Here is a 24,860-nt window from a genome sequence, read left to right as displayed (position 1 = left end):
CACATTTATGTCGTGTACTAAAGATCTGCCGCAAATCCCGCCACACCCACTGCGCATATTACAGTGACCAATAAAAAAAAAAAAAAGACGACATTCAATTTATTTATATTTTAGTATTTTAAAATAACTCCTCCGTTAACTTGTAACAGATTCCTCCGGGGAGGATCCATTCTCTGAAATACACATGCATGCTTGTGTTCAATATGACCATGCAAAAAGCGGTGAACCCCAACAGCCAATCAGAAATCTTCTCTCCTTGGGCGGACTAGGGATGTGGAATCACAGCGCTGTGAATTATTACATGCTGATTTTTACCCCCCCCCCCCCCCCCCCAAAAGCTCCTATAGGGGGGATTTGGGCGCCGCTCTCAGTGCATGCACAGGCCGAGGGCGGCACAGATTACGTATTATCGCACGCGGGGAGTACAGAGGTGAAATTATCATTCCGATATTACATTCATAAATCACACAGTGCACAGAGGTAAAGAAAGCGGACTTACTAGGAGGAGGGGGCAGGGCAGCCATGAGAGGGAGAGAGAAGTACAGAGTTAGGAAAAGGAGAGAACACAGGAAGAGAGAAACTTATCACTTCTAAAATCAGACATTCCCGACGGGATTGGTGGAAGGTCCCCATAGACAATGACCATGGGCGTCTGCAAGGGGGGGTAAGGGGGGACAAGTGCCTCCCCATGAAAAATTCCTGGCCTGCTTTAAAAGGAGGATCTATAGGGACCCTGCTCTAAAGAGGTTCTATGGGTGGACCCTGGCCCAGCCTGCTCTAAAGGGGAATCTATGAGGACCCTTCTCTAAAGGGGGCTCTATGGGGGCCCTTGCCTGCTCTAAAGGAGGTTCTATAGGGACCCTTCTCTAAAGGGGGATCTATGGGGGCCCTGGCCTGGCCTGCTCTAAAGGAGGTTCTATAGGGACCCTGCTCTAAAGGGGATCTATGGGGGACCCTGGCCTGGCCTGCTCTAAAGGAGGATCTATGGGGGCCCTGGCCTGCTCTAAAGGAGGTTCTATAGGGACCCTGCTCTAAAGGGGATCTATGGGTGACCTTGGCCTGGCCAGCTCTAAAGGGGATCTATGGGGACCCTGGTCTGCTCTAAAGGGGATCTATGGGGATCCTGTCCTGCTCTAAAGGGGGTCATATTGGCTAAATATATATATATTCTTTGCAGGGAGTGCCTAGGGTACCTGGTGGTGCAGTCAAAACCTTGTAGCACGGGTAATATAGGTGAAAAGGTAAAACTAAAGAGGGATCTATGGGGACTCTGGCCTGCACGAAAGGGGGATCTATGGGGGACCCTGGCTTGGCCTGCTCAAAAGGGGGATCTATGGGGACCCTGCTCTAAAGGTAGATCTATGGGGGACCCTGGCCCGGCCTGCTCTAAAGGGGGATCTATGGGGGTCCTGGCCCGGCCTGCTCTAAAGGGGGATCTATGGGGGCCCTGGCCTGCTCTAAAGGAGGTTCTATAGGGACCCTGCTCTAAAGAGGATCTATGGGGACCCTGGCCTGGCCTGCTCTAAATGAGTTTCTATAGGGACCCTGCTCTAAAATTGATCTATGGGGGACCCTGGCCTGGCCTGCTGTAAAGGGGGATCTATGGGGACCCTGGTCTGCTCTAAAGGGGATCTATGGGGATCCTGGCCTGCTCTAAAGGGGGTGATATTGGCTAAATATATATATATTCTTTGCAGGGAGTGCCTGGAGTACCTGGTGGTGCAGTAAAACCTGGTAGCACGGGGGATATAGGTGAAAAGGTAAAACTAAAGAGGGATCTATGGGGACCCTGGCCTGCTCTAAAGGGGGATCTATGGGGGACCCTGGCTTGGCCTGCTCTAAAGGAGGATCTATGGGGGACCCTGGCTTGGCCTGCTCTAAAGGGGGATCTATGGGGGACCCTGGCTTGGCCTGCTCTAAAGGGGGATCTATGGGGGACCCTGGCTTGGCCTGCTCTAAAGGGGGATTTATGGGGACCCTGCTCTAAAGGTGGATCTATAGGGGGGCCCTGGCCTGGCCTGCTCTAAAGGTGGATCTGTAGGAGGGCCCCGGCCTTGCCTGCTCGAAAGAGAGATCTATGGGGGTGAAAAAAGTTCTGCGGATGCCCATGACAATGACCCATGGACCACCCAATCTCCAGTAACATTGACCTGAATATGTGGTTGGAAGCACCTAGTAAAAATGGAAATTATTTATTTTCCTTTATCGGATAAAAACACTGAATGCCTCCAATGCGTTTCAGGGGACAAGCCTCCTTCTTCAGGGCCTATAAAAACAGTTTATGGAAGGAATTGCAACATTTGGTGTATTGCTTGGATTAAGACTAAAATGTGTCTGGAGATCTCAGTGTAATTTGACCTCAATGGGGGCAGCCAACGGTCTTCACAAATTTTTTTGAAGAAGAGGGGAGGGCCCATTACCTGAAACGCGTCGAACAAGGATCATAAATGAATTCCTGAGCCAGATAACAATTTTGTCTAAACTCTTCCAACTACATATTCAGGATTTGATCCTCTAAGGAGTAATTGCTCTATGGTGATTGGAGAGGGAGCAGCCTAGGACCACACCCAGGACTACACAAATCACACTGGTTACCTCCTTTAAGGATACATTTTGATTTACACCATTCCTATTGGTCCAGCAATATCACAGATCAATCATTACATTGGACGTTGTCTAGAATTTCTACACAGCTAGATTACAGAACAGCAACATCTTAAAGCTCACTGCACATGGTGCAATCTGATTGTACAATCTTCTTTAGATCTACCAATAACTATGTAGTTCAAGGCCCTGCCTGATTGGATGCAAACTGTTTAGGGAGGTCCTTGTAAAGAAACTGCACTTGACTTGTAATGTATATGGTGAGCTTTATACTTCAATAAAGCCTTATGTATGTCTACCTGAAGGAAAAACTCTATGGGGCGTATTTATTAAAAAAAAAAAATTGCTTAGCTGCATGAAAGTTTATTCTGTGTCAGTGGAGCGACATCAATGGTTCTCAGGCTATATCCTCTGCAATTCAAATGTGTGAGTGCTGAAAATACCACATTATGGCCACTAGGAGGAGCTGAATAAAATAATTTTACTTGATCGTTATCGCCATCTGGTGGCCATAATGTGAATTGGTCACTGGACAGGACTATCAAGGGAAACAGGTAGGCTCCACACCACTGTCTAGTGGCCACAGTGCTCTGACATCCAGAGCCCAGGGCAAACATGCCAAATTGTGCCCCCTCCCCTCCAAGATGTATGATTATGTGTCAGCAACCCCCCCCCAAGCATATATCTCCCCTTCCTTCCAGTAAAAATGCACCCCTTCCTTGCACAAATCTCTGACCCCCACTCCACCCACCAAGCTCAATTCCTCTCTTTCCCCATATGCCCCCAGCACAATCCCCGCCCCTCAAAAAAAGAAAAAATACTTCTCCCTCCTAGCACAAATCCTCTACCCTCAAATTACCCCTCTGAGCACAAATGCTCCCCCCACTCCAAATCCCCCCTCCTAGCACAAATACCCCCAATCATCCCTATTAGAGTAAACTCCCCCCACACCATATTACCTTTTCTAGCACAAATCCCCCATATCTCCCCTCCTAGCACAAATCATCTTTACCACCCCCCCTCAAATAAAATAACCCCCCCCCCTCCTAGCACAAATCCTCTACCCCTCATATTACCCCTCTAAGAACAAATCCTCTCCCACCACTCCAAATCCCTCCTCCTAGCATAATTACCACCCAATCATCCCTACTAGCATAAATCCACCCCTCCCCCAAAAGAGCAAATCCCCCCCCTACCATAATTCCTTTTCTAGAAAAAAAACCCCAAATCATCTTCCCCGCCCCCATCCCCCCTCAAATAACCCCCCCCCAGCACAAATCCTCTACCCCTCAAATTACCCCTCCAAGAACAAATCACCCCCCCCCACTCCAAATCCCCCATCCTAGCACAAATACCACCCAATCATCCCTACTAGCGTAAATCACCCCCCCCCAAAAAGAAAAAATCATCCCCCCTACTATATTGCCTTTTTTTTAGCACAACCCCCCCCCCAAATGCCTCTCCCAAAACAAATTCCCTCCCCCCCCCCAAATCACCACTCCTAGCACAGCTCCCCAAATTTCCCCTCGTAGAACAATTTGTACCCCCCCGCCCTAAATTCCCCCTCCCAACACAAATCCCCCCCCACATGATACCACAGTGCAAAGGGCAGCCGTCCCTCCCGCCCACCCCTCGTCCCAGCCCTGAGTGGCCATAATGCGGTATTTTCCACATTCACACATTTGAATGGCAGAGAATACAGCCTGAGAACATTCGATTTGAATATGATTGAATTTGCATGCAGTTTCGACAGACGAACAACTATGAAAACTTTATTTTTTTGTAAATATACCCCTTTACTTTTATTTTTTATGTTATAAATGGTATAAATGTAATTAGGCTACAGAGCCCCCTCCCCCCCCCCCCCCCACCAACAAATGGAGTCCTATAGAAGCTATGGGCATTTCAAGCAGGTTCTTATATAATCTTATATAGATTGAGCCTTTCCTGCTCCCGGGCGTCGGCCCTTTAAGAGAAAGTAACGCTGAAGGTGTTACATGGACTTCTCAATCATGTGATCACTTTGATCGCACCGGCTCCCAACTGTCAGTGGCAGCGCAGTCACAGTGTTGGCGGAGCCGATTGGTCAAACTCCCAGCACAGCAATGCAGAATAAATGTCTATAGGTGGCAGCATAGCATAAGGCCCTCCCACTGCGCACAACCATCAATAAAACTTCCCCCGGCCCCCCCCACTCACCGTTCACAAAGTCCCGCTGGGTTTCCAACACTTGACTGATGTCCAGCACCCAGGCCTGTTTGATCTCGGGGTTGGCGGCCTGGAGAATGACGCGTTCCGTGGACTCGCGGCTCCTCAGAGCAAACTTACAGGGGTCATTGTCGATGTTTTCCTCCAGGACGAGATAGTTCATCTGTCAGCAAAAGGAAGGAGGAGGTTACAGGGCAGAAAACTACAACAAGAGTCCAAAGATTCACCCACAATTCACTGCTTTCATATGTTTTTTGTTTTCTAGGACTTTGAGGACTGTAATTGTAGCATTAGAAAGCATCAGGGAAGGGGCCACATTGAGCCACCAGGGAGAGACAGGCTGCAGAGGGATCCCAGGGAAGGGGCCACATTGAGCCACCAGGGAGGGACAGGCTGCAGAGGGATCCCAGAGAAGGGGCCACATTGAGCCACCAGGGAGAGACAGGCTGCAGAGGGATCTCAGGGAAGGGGCCACATTGGGCCACCAGGGAGGGACAGGCTGCAGAGGGATACCAGGGAAGGGGCCACGCAGAGCCACTAATGTAGCAGATAGTACGAGCAACCATGAAGACAGACTGCTGTATAGGAACCCCATGGAAGAGAGCTGCTACTGAGGGAACCTGAGGAAGGACCAGGCTGAGCCACCAGTAAAGGGACCTGCAGTCCTGAGAACTAGGGTAGAGGCCAGCTACAGTGGGAGGCTGAGGAAGGGGCCAAACTGAGCCAGGGAAGGGACAGGCTTTACAGGGACCCTTGGGAAGAGTACTACACAATGCCACTCCTATAGGGGACACCCTGAGCCACCAAGAAGGTAAGCTGGTATATAAGGAACCCACAGAATGGGCCTAGAACCGAAGGGCTCCAAGATGCCACACCGAGCCACCAGGGAAGAGGCCTACAGAAGAAGGACCCCATAGATGGAGCTACAATGAGAAGGAGCCTGCAGTACAGGGAGCTAGGGATGGGTCCGGATACAGTGGGACTTCTAAGAAGGGGTCACACTCAGCCACTAGGGGAGAAACCTTCTGTACAAGGATCTCTCAAAAGGGGCAAATCTTATGCACCAGGAAAAAGGCCAGCTCAAGAGGGACTCCTGAGTAGGGGCCACATTCAGCCGCCAGGCTGTCTGCAGAGAGACTCTGGGCAAGGGGTGACACTGAGCCAACAAACAGGAGCTTGCTATAAAGCAGGGGTCTCCAAACATTCTAAAGAAAGACAGTTTACTCTGCTTCAGGTTTTAGGGGGGGTCAGAATGTGGCTCGTGGGGGTAGAAAATGTCCCATCTTTAAGATTTAGGGAAATACTACAATGGTCTCAGCGGGAAGGACAATTCCCCATCATTGGTATCAGTGGGAGGAATAGTGCCCCATCGGTGTCAGTGGGAGGAGTAGTTCCCCATCATTAGTGTCAGTGGGAGGAATAGTGTCCCATCATTGGTGTCAGTGGGAGGAATAGTTCCCCACCATTGGTGTCAGTGGAAGGAGTAGTTCCCCACCATTGATGTCAGTGGGAAGGACAGTTCGCCGCTATTGGTGTCAGTGGGAGGAATAGTGCCCCATCATTGGTGTCAGTGGGAGGAATAGTTCCCAACCATTGGTGTCAGTGGGAGGAATAGTTCCCAACCATTGGTGTCAGTGGGAGGAGTAGTTCCCCACCATTGGTGTCAGTGGGAGGAGTAGTTCCCCACCATTGGTGTCAGTGGGAGTAGTTTCCCACCATTGATGTCAGTGGGAAGGACAGTTCGCCGCTATTGGTGTCAGTGGGAGGAATAGTTCCCCACCGTTGGTGTCAGTGGGAGGAATAGTTCCCCAGCATTGATGTCAGTGGGAGGAATAGTGCCCCATTGTTGGTTTGAGTGGGAGGAATAGTGCCCCACCAATGGTGTCAGTGGGAGGAGTAGTTCCCCACCATTGGTGTCAGTGGGAGGAGTAGTTCCCCACCATTGGTGTCAGTGGGAGGAGTAGTTCCCCACCATTGGTGTCAGTGGGAGGAGTAGCTCCCCACCATTGGTGTCAGTGGGAGGAAATATTGCCCCATTGTTGGTTCTAGTGGGGGGAATAATGCCCCAAGGGCTGGATAAAGGCATGCAAAGATCTGTATTCAGTCCACTGGAAGCATTTTGAAAACCACTGCTAAGACTGAGCGCCTCCCTCAGACTCCCCCTAGGAAGAGCTCCAGGTAGATGATGGTAGAGGTCTCACCTTGATTCCTTTCTTGAACATGTAGCCGGGGTTGGACGATCCCCTCCGGAGAAGTTCACTGAAGATGACGATCTGTTCGAAGAGGAAAACTCTGCGCTCTTTAGGTCGGGATTGGAGTCCGGATTCCTGCTCAATCACAAAGAACGTATCCTGCTGGAGCAACTTCCCCTGAGCCGTCAGCTTTCCCTGGGGACAAGAAAAGGCGATTATTGGGGGAGGGGCTTTATCTGGTCATATGTTCAGCCTCAATATATTATTATTAAAAAAGAATAGTGCGCAAATGCAAAAGAAATAACTACCAAATCTGAAGACAATCCTGAGCCCACCCGATAGTGTGACAATAGTGAATGAATATTTGCTATTGTCACACGGAACCTCCTCCTGGCCAATCAAGAAGCGGGTCCTGAGACCTGTTTCCCGATTTGCCGAAAGGAAAAAGCCATGCCATTGGCCGAGGAGGAGGGAGGAGACGCAGGAGACTGAGGGGGAAGCCACCGCCGCTGCCTGACCTCCACATTTCCAGGGTGAGTGAGCCGGTGACCGGGGGGGGGGGGTTGTGGTGTATGGTGTGCAGGCTGGTATGGTGTGGCCCCCCCCCCCCCTGTCCCATGGAGCACCAGCCGCACCAACCGTATGGTGCATGTAAATATACAGTAAAACCTTGGAATGAGAGTAACTTGGTTTGAGAGCGTTTTGCAAGACAAGCAAAATATTTTTTTAAGAAATTCTGACTTGATAAACATGCGATGTCTTTATATACAAGTACATCACAACTGAGTATAAAAGAGATGAGAGGCGCCTCTAAGTGTAGCAATATGGTTACATTTAATAAAGGTTCAACATTTAGCAACTCACATGGTTGATGATAAAGAGGCACATCTAAGTATGCCGGCATCCGGGGGAAAATCTGTCCACATAGACCGTCCTCCTCACCACCATCGATATCATCCCTTCCATGCAGCGCTCCACAAGCGATTTAACCCTCGCTTTCAGATCCCTCTACTGCAGGGAAGTCTTCACAGTCATGATTTTAGACTGAGGGCGGTGAGAGCCAGCAGTGAGGAGGACGGTCCATGTGGACAGCTTTACCCTGGATGCCTGCATACTTAGAATGTGTGGTAGACACACTCCTAAACCATGCAGACAGACAGCCTTCCCATAGACACCCTCCTAAACTAATGTGGATAGCCTTCCCATAGACACACTCCTAAACCAATGCGGACAGCCTTCCCATAGACACACTCCTAAACCACCATGCAGACAGATAGCCTTCCCATAGACACACTCCTAAACCAATGCGGACAGCCTTCCCATAGACACCCTCCTAAACCATGTGGACAGATAGCCTTCCCATAGACACCCTCCTAAATCATGCGGACAGCCTTCCCATAGACACCCTCCTAAACAATGCGGACAGCCTTCCCATAGACACACTCCTAAACCATGCGGACAGGTAGCCTTCCCATAGACACCCTCCTAAACCAGGAGGACAGCCTTCCCATAGACACCATCCTAAACCATGCGGACAGATAGCCTTCCCATACACACCCTCCTAAACCATACGGACAGCCTTCCCATAGACACCCTCCTAAACCATGTGGACAGCCTTCCCATAGACACACTCCTAAACCATGCGGACAGATAGCCTTCCCATACACACCCTCCTAAACCATACGGACAGCCTTCCCATAGAAACACTCCTAAACCATGCGGACAGATAGCCTTCCCATACACACCCTCCTAAACCATACGGACAGCCTTCCCATAGACACACTCCTAAACAATGCGGACAGCCTTCCCATAGACACACTCCTAAACCATGCGGACAGGTAGCCTTCCCATAGACACCCTCCTAAACCATGAGGACAGCCTTCCCATAGACACCCTCCTAAACCATGCGGACAGATAGCCTTCCCATACACACCCTCCTAAACCATACGGACAGCCTTCCCATAGACACCCTCCTAAACCATGTGGACAGCCTTCCCATAGACACACTCCTAAACCCTGCGGACAGATAGCCTTCCCATACACACCCTCCTAAACCATGTGGACAGCCTTCCCATAGACACACTCCTAAACCATGCGGACAGATAGCCTTCCCATACACACCCTCCTAAACCATACGGACAGCCTTCCCATAGACACACTCCTAAAACCATGCGGAAAGCCTTCCCATAGACACACTCCTAAAACCATGCGGACAGCCTTCCCATAGACACACTCCTAAACCATACGGACAGCCTTCCCATAGACACACTCCTAAACTATGCGGACAGCCTTCCCATAGACACACTCCTAAACCATGCAGACAGATAGCCTTCCCATAGACACCCTCCTAAACCATGCAGACAGATAGCCTTCCCATAGACACCCTCCTAAACCATGCGGACAGATAGCCTTCCCATAGACACCCTCCTAAACCAAGCAGACAGCCTTCCCATAGGCACACTCCTAAACCATGCGGACAGCCTTCCCATAGACACACTCCTAAAACCATGCGGACAGCCTTCCCATAGACACACTCCTAAAACCATGCGGACAGCCTTCCCATAGACACACTCCTAAACCATAAGGACAGCCTTCCCATAGACACACTCCTAAACTATGCGGACAGATAGCCTTCCCATAGACACACTCCTAAACCATGCGGACAGATAGCCTTCCCATAGACACCCTCCTAAACCATGCAGACAGATAGCCTTCCCATAGACACCCTCCTAAACCATGCAGACAGATAGCCTTCCCATAGACACCCTCCTAAACCATGCGGACAGATAGCCTTCACATAGACACCCTCCTAAACCATGCGGACAGATAGCCTTCCCATAGACACACTCCTAAACCAAGCGGACAGCCTTCCCATAGGCACACTCCTAAACCATGCGGACAGCCTTCCCATAGACACACTCCTAAACCATGCGGACAGATAGCCTTCCCATAGACACCCTCCTAAACCAAGCGGACAGCCTTCCCATAGACACACTCCTAAACCTTGTGGACAGATAGCCTTCCCATAGACACACTCCTAAACCATGTGGAGAGCCTTCCCATAGACACCCTCCTAAACCATGTGGACAGCCTTCCCAGAAGAGTTGAAGCTGTTATAGCTGCAAAGGGTGGAGCCAACTCAATATTGAACCCTACGGACTAAGACTGTGATGCCATTAAAGCTCATATGTGTGTAAAGGCAGGCGTCCCAATACTTTTGACAATATAGTGTGTGTATATATATATATATATATATATATATATATATATATTTTTTTTTTTTTAACCTAAACTTCATATAGATTATTTTAATCGGTCATAATTTAAATTATTTTTTTCTGTATATTCATGTAATGGGATACCAACAGAATCTTGATTTAGTCATCCAACTTTTTTATGGTATAAAATGGTTTCACTGCACTGTCCCTTTATTGTGCGTATGCTGACATTAGGGTGATGGCAGTGAGTATATAATCCTGGGAAGGTAGGATAAATGTCAGGCTGATGAAGGAGGGGAGGTATGGCCTCTGAAACACGTTCTGATTGGTCACAGTACTCCGGTTGGATGGCAACTTGACAGATCGATTCTCCCTTGACCGCTCGCTTGTTTGGAATCCTGCCCCGGCTTCTCTGTGCTCCTGTCAGTGCCTCTGATGTGGACTGGATTGGGAACTGATGATTTTTACACGGAGCTTTATTTACACCAGCAGTGAGTGATGAGCTTTTTATTTTACTTCTTTATATTAATAAAACTCACTACACTATTGGCATCTTGGCGCCTCTCTCCCCATAAAGGCAACAACTTATATACAACGTGACGGTAAAGCTTTCGCTACTTCTGAAGAGATATCGCTACAATGTATCATATAGTAAAAGCTGTCTCTAAATGTCAGCCTATGAATAAAATACATTTATTTTATTCTTTACACAATGTCAAAAATCCACAATTAGTATCAAACTACAATAAACCCCATTTTATATTCATAAACGTTAACTTTTATTTTATTTTTTTTAACACTTTTTATCAATATATTGATAAGAATTCTTAAAAAAAAAAAAAGTATTAGAAAGTAGGTGAACCAGAAACAGACCCACCGCCATCGAGTCAGCAGGGGGCAGCACAAACTGCGATAAACTCTATTTTAGACTCATAAAAGTTCACTTTTATTTCTTTTTTTTTTAATACTCATCAATATATTGATAAGAATTCTTAAAAAAATAATAATAATAATAATTAAACAAAGTAGAAGGTGAACCAGAAACTGACCCACCTCCATCCAGTCATTAGGGGGCAGCACAAACTGCGATAAACACTATTTTATAATCATAAAAGTTCACTTTTATTTATTTTTTCTTTAACACTCATTATCAATATAATAACAAGAATTCTTAAAAAAAACTAAACAAAAGTGTTATAAAGTAGAAGGTGAACCAGAAACTGACCCACCTCCATCCAGTCATTAGGGGGCAGCACAAACTGCGATAAACACTATTTTATAATCATAAAATTCATTTTTCTTTTTTTTTAACACTCATCAATATATTTTTTGTTAACACTCATCAATATATTGATAAGAATTTTTAAAAAAAAAAAAAAAAAAAAGGATTAGAAAGTAGGTGAACCACAAACTGACCCATCTCCATCCCTTCAGTAGGGGGCAGCACAAACTGCGATAAACCCTATTTTATAATCATAAAAGTTCACTTTTATTCCTTTTTTTTTTAACACTTCATATCAATATATTGATAAGAATTCATAAATTAAAAAAAAATCTTAGAAAGTAGAAGGTGAACCAGAAATGGTCCCACCTCCATCCAGTCAGTAGGGGGCAGCACAAACTGCGATAAACCCTATTTTATAATCATAAAAGGTCACTTTTTATTCTTTCTTATTTTTGTTTTTATTTTTTTAATACTCCATTTCAATATAATGATAAAAAAAAAATATTAAACAGAAAGTAGAAGGTGAACCACAAACTGACCCACCTCCATCCAGTCAGTAGGGGGCAGCACAAACTGCGATAAACTTTATTTTGAAATCATAAAAGGTCACTTTTATTTTTTTTTTTTTTTTTAACACATCAATATATTGATAAGAATTCTTAAAAAAAAAAAAGTATTAGAAAGTAGAAGTTGAACCACAAACTGACCCATCTTCATCCTGTCAGTAGGGGGCAGCACAAACTGCGATAAACCCTATTTTATAGTCATAAAAGTTCATTTTTATTTATTTTTTTCTTTAACACTCCTTATCAATATAATAACAAGAATTCTTAATAACAAAAATAAGTTTTAGAAAGTAGAAGGTGAACCAGAAACTGACCCACCTCCATCTAGTCAGAAGGGGGCAGCGCAAACTGCGATAAACCCTAGTTTATAATCATAAAAGATCACTTTTTTTTTTTCTTTCTTATTTTTATTTTTTTTTTAACACTCCTTATCAATATAATAAGAATTCTTAAAAAAAAAAAAAGGTATTAAACAGAAAGTTGAAGGTGAACCACAAACTGACCCACCTCCATCCATTCAGCAGGGGGCAGTCCAAACTGCGATAAACTCTATTTTTTAATCATAAAAGGTTAATTTTATTTTTTTTAACACTCCTGATCAATATATTGATAAGAATTCTTAAAAAAAAGAAAAAATCATTAAATAAAAAGTAGAAAGTGAACCACAAACTGACCCACCTCCATCCAGTCAGTAGGGGGGAGCACACACTGCGAAAAACCCTATTTTATAATCATAAAAGTTCATTTTTATTTATTTTTTTCTTTAACACTCCTTATCAATATAATAACAAGAATTCTTAAAAAAAAAAAAAAGTATTAGAAAGTAGAAGGTGAACCAGAAACTGACCCACCTCCATCCACTCAGCAGGGGGCAGTCCAAACTGCGATAAACTCTATTTTTTAATCATAAAAGGTTAATTTTTTTTTTTTTTTAACACTCCTTATCAATATATTGATAAGAATTCTTAAAAAAAAAAGTATTAGAAAGTAGAATGTGAACCAGAATCGGTCCCACCTCCATGCAGTCAGTAGGGGGCAGCACAAACTGCAATAAACCCTATTTTATAATTGTAAAAATTCACTTTTATTTAACACTCCTTATTAATATAATGATAAGAATTCTTAAAAAAAAAAAAAAGTATTAAAAAGTAGAAGGTGAACCGCAAACTGACCCACCTCCATCCAGTCAGTAGGGGGCAGCACAAACTGCGATAAACCCAATTTTATAATCATAAAACTTCACTTTTATTTACTTATTTATTTTTTAACACTCCTCATCAATATATTAATAAAAAGTCTTAAAAAAAAAAAGTGTTAAACAGAAAGTGAACCACAAAGACCCACCTCCATCCAGTCAGTAGGGGGCAGCACACAGTTGATTTTTAGTTTATCAACCTATGACTACAATGTAATCCCATCCAGGAAAGCTGTGATTACAGATAACTGAGGAGTTATTTCCAGATTATTACCGTCATCTTCTTTTATAGTGTAAAGTTTCACAGCACGCCCTGTCTACATACCAATCACATGACCCCGCACGCTGCATATCACCGCCGACGGCTCATCGCACCAATTAAACCAGCTCAGCGTGTTACATCGCTACATTGTTGACAACTTTAATACCCAAATTAACATTTTTACTGATTACAGGGAAACGCCATTTGTAAAAGTTCAGAGCAGCAGGAAGAAGAGGTGTCAGGGAGCGAGAAGGGCGGAGCCTCTGTTTCCCGAAATAATCCGCAGATTATAAAAATAGCACCAACATGTGTGGCGGCGGCTGCTGTGTTCCATCCAGACATATTGGGCAGCGTATGCAGTAATAGATGTATTCTGAGGATAATGTCTGTCCGTTCTGAACATCTCATTGCCATTCCACCCAAAATTCATACTACAGTTATGGGCGGAGTTTTTGAACTGACTCCTCCTCTGGCTTCTTACATCTTGAGGATGCCAACTCCCCTCTACACTTTAATTATAATATACAATAAAACTATCATCCAGCTGAACAATGACTGGGGGGGGGGGGGCTCCAGATTGATGAAAAAGTAGAATGCAGTTAGAGGCTGATGAAGGCGTTGGGAGTCTTGGGAACACAGCAGGGGTTTTATGGGACCTGAAGGATGCGGCAGGGAGTACTGCGAACCTGAGGGACGCAGCAGGGAGTACTAGGGACCTGAAGGACACAGCAGGGAATACTGGGAACCTGAGGGACGCAGCAGGGAGTACCAGGGACCTGAGGGACGCAGCAGGGAGTACTGGGGACCTGAGGGACGCAGCAGGGAGTACTGGGGACCTGAGGGACGCAGCAGGGAGTACTGGGGACCTGAGGGACGCAGCAGGGAGTACTGGGGACCTGAGGGACGCAGCAGAGAGTACTAGGCATCCCGAAGGAAGTAGCAGAGAGTACTAGGGACCTGAAGGACACAGCAGGGAGTACTGGGGACCTTAAGGACACAGCAGGGAGTACTAGGGACCTGAAGGACACAGCAGGGAGTACTGGGGACCTGAAGGACACAGCAGGGAGTGCTGGGGACCTGAAGGACACAGCAGGGAGTACTGGGGACCTGAAGGACACAGCAGGGAGTACTAGGGACCTGAAGGACACAGCAGGGAGTACTAGGGACCTGAAGGACGCAGCAGGGAGTACTGGGGACCTGAAGGACGCAGCAGGGAGTACTAGGGACCTGAAGGACGCAGCAGGGAGTACTGGGGACCTGAAGGACGCAGCAGGGAGTACTAGGGACCTGAAGGACGCAGCAGGCAGTACTAGGAACCTGAAGGACGCAGCAGGGCATACTAGGGACCTGAAGGAAACAACAGGGCTTACTAGGGACCTGAAGGACGCTGCAGGGAGTACTAGGGACCTGAAAGACGCAGCAGGGAGTACTAGGGACCTGAAGGACGCAGCAGAGTATTAGGGACCTAAAGGACATAGCAGAGAGTACTAGGGACCTGAAGGACACAGCAGAGAGTACTGGGGACTTAAAGGATGCAGCAAGGGTTTTATGAGCTCTGAAAGACACAGCAGGGAGTAGTGGGTATTATTGGTGTCATGAAGGATGCAGTGGGGATTATTGGTGTCATGAAGGACACAGCAGGAATACTGAGTCCCTAAAGGGCACCGTTGTGATTATCAGGTCTTTGAGGTAGAGTACTGGGGCCCTGAAGGATACAATGGGAGTATAGGGGACCTGAAGGACACAGCAGGTAGTACTGAGGCCTTAAGGACACAGTGGGGGGTAGTGAGACCCAGAAGAGTGCAGCTGGGATTTTTAGGACCCTGAGAGAATACAGCAGGGAGTACGGGGGACCTGGAGGGCACAGTGGGGTATATTGGGGACCTTAAGGTTGCATTGGAAGATTGAGGATCTGAAGAACACAGCGGAGAGCATTGGGGACCTGAAGGATACAGGGGGAATATTGAGGATCTGGTGGGCACAGTGGGGAGTTTTGGGGACCTGAAGGATGCTGCAGGGAGTATTGGGGACCTGAAGGATGCTGCAGGGAGTATTGGGGACCTGAAGGATGCTGCAGGGAGTATTGGGGACCTGAAGGATGCTGCAGGGAGTATTGGGGACCTGAAGGATGCTGCAGGGAGTATTGGGGACCTGAAGGATGCTGCAGGGAGTATTGGGGACCTGAAGGATGCTGCAGGGAGTATTGGGGACCTGAAGGATGCTGCAGGGAGTATTGGGGACCAGAAGGATGATGCAGGGAGTATTGGGGACCTGATGGACATGGCAGGGATTTTCAGGGCCTGAAGACTGCAGAAGGGAAAATTGGACACAGCAGAAAGTATTGGGGACCTGAAGGATGCAATGAGATATTGGGGATCACACTCACCTCAAATCCCTGAAGTCGCCCCAAGTTCATCATGTCATTGCAGCGTTTGGGTACAAGGCACATTAACTCCACCGATTTCTATTAGATAGAAAAACAAAACATGGCGGATATTATTCATTCTTACTCAGAGAGGAAGCCAGAGGATCAACATTACAGCAATCACCCATATTCCTCACCCCACCCCCACCCCGTCTTATCATGTCTACGTCTATTCCTCCAACTTGGAGTCTGGAGATCCCAAAATTCACCCATCTCCCCACTTCCCATAGGTTACCCAAAGATAAAAAAAAGTTTGTATATTCTATAGGCTGAGATGTCACCCATAGAGATATATTGGATGATTGGACGATCTGTTGTCACCACAAAGGTCTGAGCTGTGGTTGGGATTTCTATTTATTTCTTTGTTGTAGATTTATTTTGGATTAATAAACATTCAGCCAATGCAGTGTCTGGATCAGAGGTTACACCTGTGTGTATGTTACTTTGTATCCCTCTGATATCCAATCACTATTTGTATCTCTCTGACATCCAATCATTATTTGTATCTCTCTGATATCCAATCATTATTTGTATCTCTCTGATATCCAATCATTATTTGTATCTCTCTGACATCCAATCATTATTTGTATCTCTCTGATATCCAATCATTATTTGTATCTCTCTGACATCCAATCATTACTTTGTATCTCTCTGATATCCAATCATTATTTGTATCTCTCTGACATCCAATCACTATTTGTATCTCTCTGATATCCAATCATTTTTTGTATCTCTCTGACATCCAATCACTATTTGTATCTCTCTGACATCCAATCAGTATTTGTATCTCTCTGATATCCAATCAGTATTTGTATCTCTCTGATATCCAATCATTGCTTTGTATCTCTCTGATATCCAATCATTATTTGTATCTCTCTGATATCCAATCATTATTTGTATCTCTCTGATATCCAATCACTATTTGTATCTCTCTGACATCCAATCAGTATTTGTATCTCTCTGATATCCAATCATTGCTTTGTATCTCTCTGATATCCAATCATTATTTGTATCTCTCTGATATCCAATCATTATTTGTATCTCTCTGATATCCAATCACTATTTGTATCTCTCTGATATCCAATCATTATTTGTATCTCTCTGACATCCAATCACTATTTGTATCTCTCTGACATCCAATCAGTATTTGTATCTCTCTGATATCCAATCAGTATTTGTATCTCTCTGATATCCAATCATTGCTTTGTATCTCTCTGATATCCAATCATTATTTGTATCTCTCTGATATCCAATCATTATTTGTATCTCTCTGATATCCAATCATTATTTGTATCTCTCTGACATCCAATCATTATTTGTATCTCTCTGATATCCAATCACTATTTGTATCTCTCTGACATCCAATCATTATTTGTATCTCTCTGACATCCAATCATTATTTGTATCTCTCTGACATCCAATCATTGCTTTGTATCTCTCTGACATCCAATCATTATTTGTATCTCTCTGACATCCAATCATTATTTGTATCTCTCTGACATCCAATCAGTATTTGTTTCTCTCTGATATCCAATCATTGCTTTGTATCTCTCTGACATCCAATCATTATTTGTATCTCTCTGACATCCAATCATTATTTTGTATCTCTCTGGCATCCAATCATTAGCCCCCATCACACATCATTTCCCATTATACCCCATTATGAGAGTGACCGGCCTGTCGGGGAACGCCCGTATCCCCCTGACAGACCCCCCCCCAAATACAAACCTCGATCTCAGAGCATTCCAGACCGGCCTTCTGACTGTACTTGAAGAAATCCTGCGAGACAGAGAGACAAGTTACTGCGGGGGTGGAGATGATAATGGTTACTGATCGCAGGAGGGTGATGGCGGGAGATGAGGGGGATGGGCCAGGTGAGAGGCGGGGTTTACCTTTAGCAGCAGCTGATACTTGGTTATCCTCTGGATGGGTTTGATGAGGAAATCGCTGATATTGAATCTCTGGTTGATCTCCTGCTTCACCTCCTACAGAACAGGAGAATCGGACATTAGAGACGTTTCTCAATGACACTGAACAGCTGCAGAGTAGAGACATGTGACAGGAGGCTGCAGTTCTTAGCAGACGGACTTGTAAACTACTAGCCATTAAATGTGGACCTGTCGTCAGATTTGTTTAATTTTTTTTGCTGAATAATCACAGTTCTTCCCCTGACAATGGTTTTCTCTCCAGAAGGACGGACCCATCTTTGTCCAGGCATCCTCCGCGGTTACCATCAATTAGATATTGGCTCAGAGATGATACAATCAGGTAAATGTTGGGGTTTAGACTTTGTTAGAATGCCCCCATTACAGTGGTGATAAGAATGCCCCCATTACAGTGGTGATAAGAATGCCCCCATTACATTGGTGGTAAGAATGCCCCCCATGACAGTGGTGATAAGAATGCCCCAATGACAGTGGTGGTAAGAATGCCCCAATGACAGTGGTGGTAAGAATGCCCCAATGACAGTGGTGGTAAGGAAGCCCCCATGACAGTGGTGATAAGAATGCCCCCATTACAGTGGTGGTAAGAATGCCCCCATTACAGTGGTGGTAAGAATGCCCCCATTACAGTGGTGGTAAGAATGCCCCCATTACAGTGGTGATAAGAATGCCCCCATGACAGTGGTGGTAAGAATGCCCCCATTACATTGGTGGTAAGAATGCCCCCCATTACAGTGGTGATAAGAATGCCCCAATGACAGTGGTGGTAAGAATGCCCCAATGACAGTGGTGGTAAGAATGCCCCAATGACAGTGGTGGTAAGGAAGCCCCCATGACAGTGGTGATAAGAATGCCCCCATTACAGTGGTGGTAAGAATGCCCCCATTACAGTGGTGATAAGAATGCCCCCATTACAGTGGTGATAAGAATACCCCCATTACAGTGGTGATAAGAATGCCCCCATTACAGTGGTGGTAAGAATGCCCCCATTACAGTGGTGGTAAGAATGCCCCCATTACAGTGGTGGTAAGAATGCCCCCATTACAGTGGTGATAAGAATGCCCCCATTACAGCGGTGCTAAGAATGCCCCCATGACAGTGGTGATAAGAATGCCCCCATTACAGTGGTGATAAGAATGCCCCCATGACAGTGGTGATAAGAATGCCCCCATTACAGTGGTGATAAGAATGCCCCCATTACAGTGGTGATAAGAATGCCCCCATTACAGTGGTGGTAAGAATGCCCCCATTACAGTGGTGGTAAGAATGCCCCCATTACAGTGGTGATAAGAATGCCCCCATGACAGTGGTGGTAAGAATGCCCCCATTACATTGGTGGTAAGAATGCCCCCCATTACAGTGGTGATAAGAATGCCCCAATGACAGTGGTGGTAAGAATGCCCCAATGACAGTGGTGGTAAGAATGCCCCAATGACAGTGGTGGTAAGGAAGCCCCCATGACAGTGGTGATAAGAATGCCCCCATTACAGTGGTGGTAAGAATGCCCCCATTACAGTGGTGGTAAGAATGCCCCCCATTACAGTGGTGATAAGAATGCCCCCATGACAGTGGTGGTAAGAATGCCCCCATTACATTGGTGGTAAGAATGCCCCCCATTACAGTGGTGGTAAGAATGCCCCCATTACAGTGGTGGTAAGAATGCCCCAATGACAGTGGTGATAAGAATGCCCCCATTACAGTGGTGGTAAGAATGCCCCCATTACAGTGGTGGTAAGAATGCCCCAATGACAGTGGTGGTAAGAATGCCCCCATTACAGTGGTGGTAAGAATGCCCCAATGACAGTGGTGGTAAGAATGCCCCAATGACAGTGGTGGTAAGAATATCACTCTATCAGACAGTTGATAAGATAATTGATGTCATGCAGCTGGCTCTGCCAAGTGGTGGTGGCCCCCCGGAATTATGCCGGCACCACCAAACTTCCAGACGAGCCCCCAGGGTTCCACAACACCCTGGCTGAGAATGTCTGGCCTCGGCCTTTGGGTCAGTGGTTGGTACTGAGGGAAGCCAGGAGCAGCATTGTCCCCAATACTTCATTACTTCTATTACTCTTTATTTGTCCATCTCAGTAGGAGTGATAATAAAGCTTTGTTAGCATTAGACCAAAAAAATGTTTCTTAGTGAAAGTGGAATCCCTCTTTAATGATTGGAGCCATGGTGAGATGATCGATTGAACCACCAGGAACATAAAATTATTGGGTCATCCTATATGGGGGACTCCCTCACCTGGGTCATCCTATATGGGGGGACTCCCTCACCTGGGTCATCCTATATGGGGGACTCCCTCACCTTCATCCCATGTGATGGCGCTAAGAACCGGGACAAGGGGTGGGCAGGAGGGGTCGGCTGCCCCGGGCGCAATGGTTTATGGCAGGGATGTGGGCACCCTGACCCGAAGGGAAGGGGGGGCGCAGGTTGGCATTGTCCCGGTGCTGCTGCTTGTTGATTGCCCACTCAATCACCCAACACTATCACATGGGGATGAATAGAGATTCCTCAGCTTACACTCTTTGCTCCGCGGCAGCTGAATGGACCGGCTGAGCATTGGAAGATCTGTGAAATAACATAACGCAAGCTGAAAATTTCCTACCTCAAAGTAAGAGTCGTATTCCGCGACAACGTATTCTGAGCGAGGTTTGTTTTGGCAATAGACGACGTACATGAGCAGCTTCCTCTCCTGTAAGCACAACAGACACACCCACATGAAGGACCTTATAGGAAAACTAAGGAACATGATTAAAGCGGGCGTTTCACAGGCTTATATTTTGCTGTCCCCCCTCCCCCCTCATCAACATGATATTTTTAAATATGTGTAATGATGATGTCATCATAAAGTCTCTGTTCTCCTCTATGCAATGCAGGCAAATCATGGCTGGTGGGAGGGGCCAGCAGGGGGCTGTACACACCTTCCAGGAAACAGCACAGCCCCCTGCCTCAGTACTCCTCTCCAGAGCCCTTAGTCCTGATACAAGCAGTGGGAGGAGTTATGCAAATAGAAACATGCCTTGATGGGTGGGTGTCAGCCTGGAGAAGTGGGCGTTCCTAAGCAGGCCGGATTTGCATGCAGACTTCCCTAACTAACAGAAATGTTCAGAATGAAAACATTTGTTTCCTTTCAGATGGATTCGATAAGTTAAACATTTCAATTAGTTACATTTTTGCACCACACCCCAAGCTCACAGCCTGCACCACACCCCAAGCTCACAGACCATACTGCCCCCCTGGAGCTCACAGCCCTCTCCGCCCTCCCGGAGCTCACAGCCAGCACCGCCCTGCCAACTCCCCCCCCCCCCCTGGAGCTTGCAGCCCGCACCACCCCCCCCGGAGCTCACAGTCCGCACCACCCTCAAAGCTCACAGGCCACACCCCCCCCCGGAGCTCACAGTCCGCGCACCCCCCCCTCAGAGCTCACAGTCCGCACCCCTCCTCCCAGAGCTCACAGTCCGCACCCCTCCTCCCAGAGCTCACAGTCTGCACCCCCCCCCAGAGCTCTCAGTCCGCACCCCTCCTCCCAGAGCTCACAGTCCGCACCCCTCCTCCCAGAGCTCACAGTCCGCACCCCTCCTCCCAGAGCTCACAGTCCGCACCCCTCCTCCCAGAGCTCACAGTCTGCACCCCCCCCCAGAGCTCTCAGTCCGCACCCCTCCTCCCAGAGCTCACAGTCCGCACCCCCCCCCCCGGAGCTCACAGTCCGCACCCCCCCCCCCCCGGAGCTCACAGTCCTCACCCCCTCCCAGAGCTCACAGTCCGCACCCCCCCCCCCGGAGCTCACAGTCCTCACCCCCCTCCCAGAGCTCACAGTCCTCACCCCCCTCCCAGAGCTCACAGTCCGCACCCCCCCCCCGGAGCTCACAGTCCTCACCCCCCCCAGAGCTCACAGACCGCACCGCCCCCCCCCCCCCCCCCGGAGCTCACAGCCTGCACCACAGCCTGAGCTCACAGCCCACACTGCCCCCCCCCCCGAGCTCACAGCCTGCACCACACCCAGAGCTCACCGCGCCCCCCCCCCCCGAGCTCACAGCCTGCACCACACCCCGAGCTCACAGCCTGCACCACACCCCGAGCTCACAGCCTGCACCACACCCCGAGCTCACAGCCTGCACAACACCCCGAGCTCACAGTCCGCACTGCCCTCCCCCTCCCTGGAGCTCACAGCCCGCACCGCCCCTGGAGCACACACAGGACAAACTGCACGGCGCGCTCACCTGTTTAATGAAAAGCGGAGCGAGGCGATCAGAGCTCACAGTCCGCACCCCTCCTCCCAGAGCTCACAGTCCGCACCCCTCCTCCCAGAGCTCACAGTCCGCACCCCTCCTCCCAGAGCTCACAGTCTGCACCCCCCCCCAGAGCTCTCAGTCCGCACCCCTCCTCCCAGAGCTCACAGTCCGCACCCCCCCCCCCCCGGAGCTCACAGTCCGCACCCCCCCCCCCCCGGAGCTCACAGTCCTCACCCCCTCCCAGAGCTCACAGTCCGCACCCCCCCCCCCCGGAGCTCACAGTCCTCACCCCCCTCCCAGAGCTCACAGTCCTCACCCCCCTCCCAGAGCTCACAGTCCGCACCCCCCCCCCCCGGAGCTCACAGTCCTCACCCCCCCCAGAGCTCACAGACCGCACCGCCCCCCCCCCCCCCCCCGGAGCTCACAGCCTGCACCACAGCCTGAGCTCACAGCCCACACTGCCCCCCCCCCCGAGCTCACAGCCTGCACCACACCCAGAGCTCACCGCGCCCCCCCCCCCCGAGCTCACAGCCTGCACCACACCCCGAGCTCACAGCCTGCACCACACCCCGAGCTCACAGCCTGCACCACACCCCGAGCTCACAGCCTGCACAACACCCCGAGCTCACAGTCCGCACTGCCCTCCCCCTCCCCGGAGCTCACAGCCCGCACCGCCCCTGGAGCACACACAGGACAAACTGCACGGCGCGCTCACCTGTTTAATGAAAAGCGGAGCGAGGCGATCCGGGTCCTTCAGGCATTGTTCTAATTCTCCCATGAAAAAACTGAAGAGGGAAAAAATGAAATCCGTTATCCAGAGCCAATCAGACGAAGAGCGTGACAGACAGACAGACAGACAGAAATCGTCACCTCTGGTCTATCAATAATAAGGACAATAAAAGCCAATTCTACCATAAACTGATATCCCTATCGTCCTTCTGAATGACAAATAATTCTCTCCTATAGAGAGCAAATGAAGAACCAATCATTTATGTAAAGGAAAAACACTGCAAGCATTCACCACCTGCAGATCTTTAAGTTGGGGACTACTCTTCTGTCAGTTCTGTGATTTCAGACTACCTGACTGGCTCTTGGTGTTGCCCCTCCCTCTCCCAGTCTGAGCTCTGCTATGCTAAGAGATTACAAGAGGCTGATACCAAGTCAGATCCATGTATTTATACATACAGTGCCTTGAAAAACTAATTAGGTGAATTCTGAAGGCAATTGGTTCCTCTAGATTTTAGTTAGGGTTATCAGAGTAAAGGGGGAGGGGGTGAATACAAATGCAGCCACACTTTTCACAGATTTATTTGTATCATTTATCATTTTCCTTCCACTTCATAATTATGGCCACTTTGTGTCGGTCTATCATATAAAATCCCAATAAAATACATTTACAGTTTTGATTGTAACATGACAAAGTGTGGAATGTTTCAAGGGGTGTGAATACTTTTTCAAGGTATTGTTTAATGATAGCAGGGACTGGCTATGTAAATACAATGGTTGTAAAAGCTGCTGACACATTGTTTATAAACATTGATCAGACGGGAGATAGAGAGATACAAAGTAACATTGTTTATAAACATTGATCAGACAGGAGATAGAGAGATACAAAGTAACATTGTTTATAAACATTGATCAGACAGGAGATAGAGAGATACAAAGTAACATTGTTTATAAACATTGATCAGACAGGAGATAGAGAGACACAAAGTAACATTGTTTATAAACATTGATCAGACAGGAGATAGAGAGACACAAAGTAACATTGTTTATAAACATTGATCAGACAGGAGATAGAGAGATACAAAGTAACATTGTTTATAAACATTGATCAGACAGGAGATAGAGAGATACAAAGTTTTTTTCATAAATCTGCAGATGAATGGATCTCCCCATCTTCCACAATAGTGAGGTGATTGTAGAGAGGAGGAGAAGCAACAGATTGATGACTCCTATCTCTGTCAGTTCTGTAAATGCAGTACACCTGATTGGCTCTCAGTGCTGACACCTGATTGGCTCTCCGTGCTGCCCCTCCCTCTCCTAGACTGAGTTATGATAACAGGTTGACTGATGGTTCCATCCAGGAATTTATTCTGGTTGTGTGTAAAGAATGAAAGGAAATGAATAAATTCCGATGTCGGACGTGTCATCGTTTAATGAATATTTCTCGGTGGGATTGCTACTTTATTGCCGGAACTTTGTGTGACATGAAAGCTCTGGTTATTGGAGGGTGTCGGGGCGAGGGGGGAGGGGGGGTGTAGGATGGTATCCTCCAGCCCCCCCCTCCTCAATGACTATGTGATGAAATACGGGAACACTGGGAGCTTTTGTTCCTTGTAATGACAAACTCTCAGATAATGATTCCGGACCGTTCCGGCTTCCTGCCACTCCGCTGTGCCCGGCAATCACCGCTCCGACCGGCACACCTGAACCCGCAGGAGAGTCCTGTGCTACACCCACCCAATGAGGTGGAGGAATGTAAAGGACACACAATGGGGTCAATTTACTAAAGGCAAACAGACTGCGCACTTTGCAAACTGCAGTTGCTGCAAAGCTTAGTAAACCAGCAGATGTTCTGCCGACTTCCATCATCCAATCATGTGCAAGGAAAAATTTGTTTTTTTTTTTTTTTTTATTTCCCTTGCACGTGATTGGGTATTCTTTCCAAATGAAGATTTACATCAATTACTAAGCTCTGGAGCAACTGCACTTGTAAAGTGCACAGTCTATTTGCCTTTAGTAAATCTACCGCCCCCTGTCTGTGGCTGAGGAAAGTGACTAAA

At 47.5% G+C, this 24,860-nt stretch overlaps 1 protein-coding gene across 8 annotated transcripts in view; it reads right to left on the bottom strand.

Annotated features, from left to right (window-relative positions):
- Nucleotides 1-24,860, bottom strand: part of KALRN (kalirin RhoGEF kinase) — a 530,952-nt gene that overhangs the window by 62,375 nt on the left and 443,717 nt on the right. For all 8 annotated transcript variants that reach the window (XM_082262172.1, XM_082262174.1, XM_082262176.1 and 5 more), the window contains 7 exons: nt 22,790-22,859; nt 20,448-20,534; nt 17,788-17,880; nt 17,624-17,674; nt 15,857-15,934; nt 7,014-7,199; nt 4,804-4,975 (listed from right to left, as the gene is read on the bottom strand). In XM_082262172.1, the coding sequence (XP_082118298.1) occupies nt 4,804-4,975; nt 7,014-7,199; nt 15,857-15,934; nt 17,624-17,674; nt 17,788-17,880; nt 20,448-20,534; nt 22,790-22,859 (737 nt within the window). The remainder of the gene's footprint in view (nt 1-4,803; nt 4,976-7,013; nt 7,200-15,856; nt 15,935-17,623; nt 17,675-17,787; nt 17,881-20,447; nt 20,535-22,789; nt 22,860-24,860) is intronic.

The sequence above is a fragment of the Pelophylax lessonae genome (assembly GCF_965119305.1).
Source record: "Pelophylax lessonae genome assembly, chromosome: 6".
In the NCBI taxonomy this organism is placed as follows: Eukaryota; Metazoa; Chordata; class Amphibia; order Anura; family Ranidae; genus Pelophylax; species Pelophylax lessonae.
Note: the sequence above shows the minus strand (reverse complement) of the source record. Positions and strands in the feature narration are given on the sequence as shown.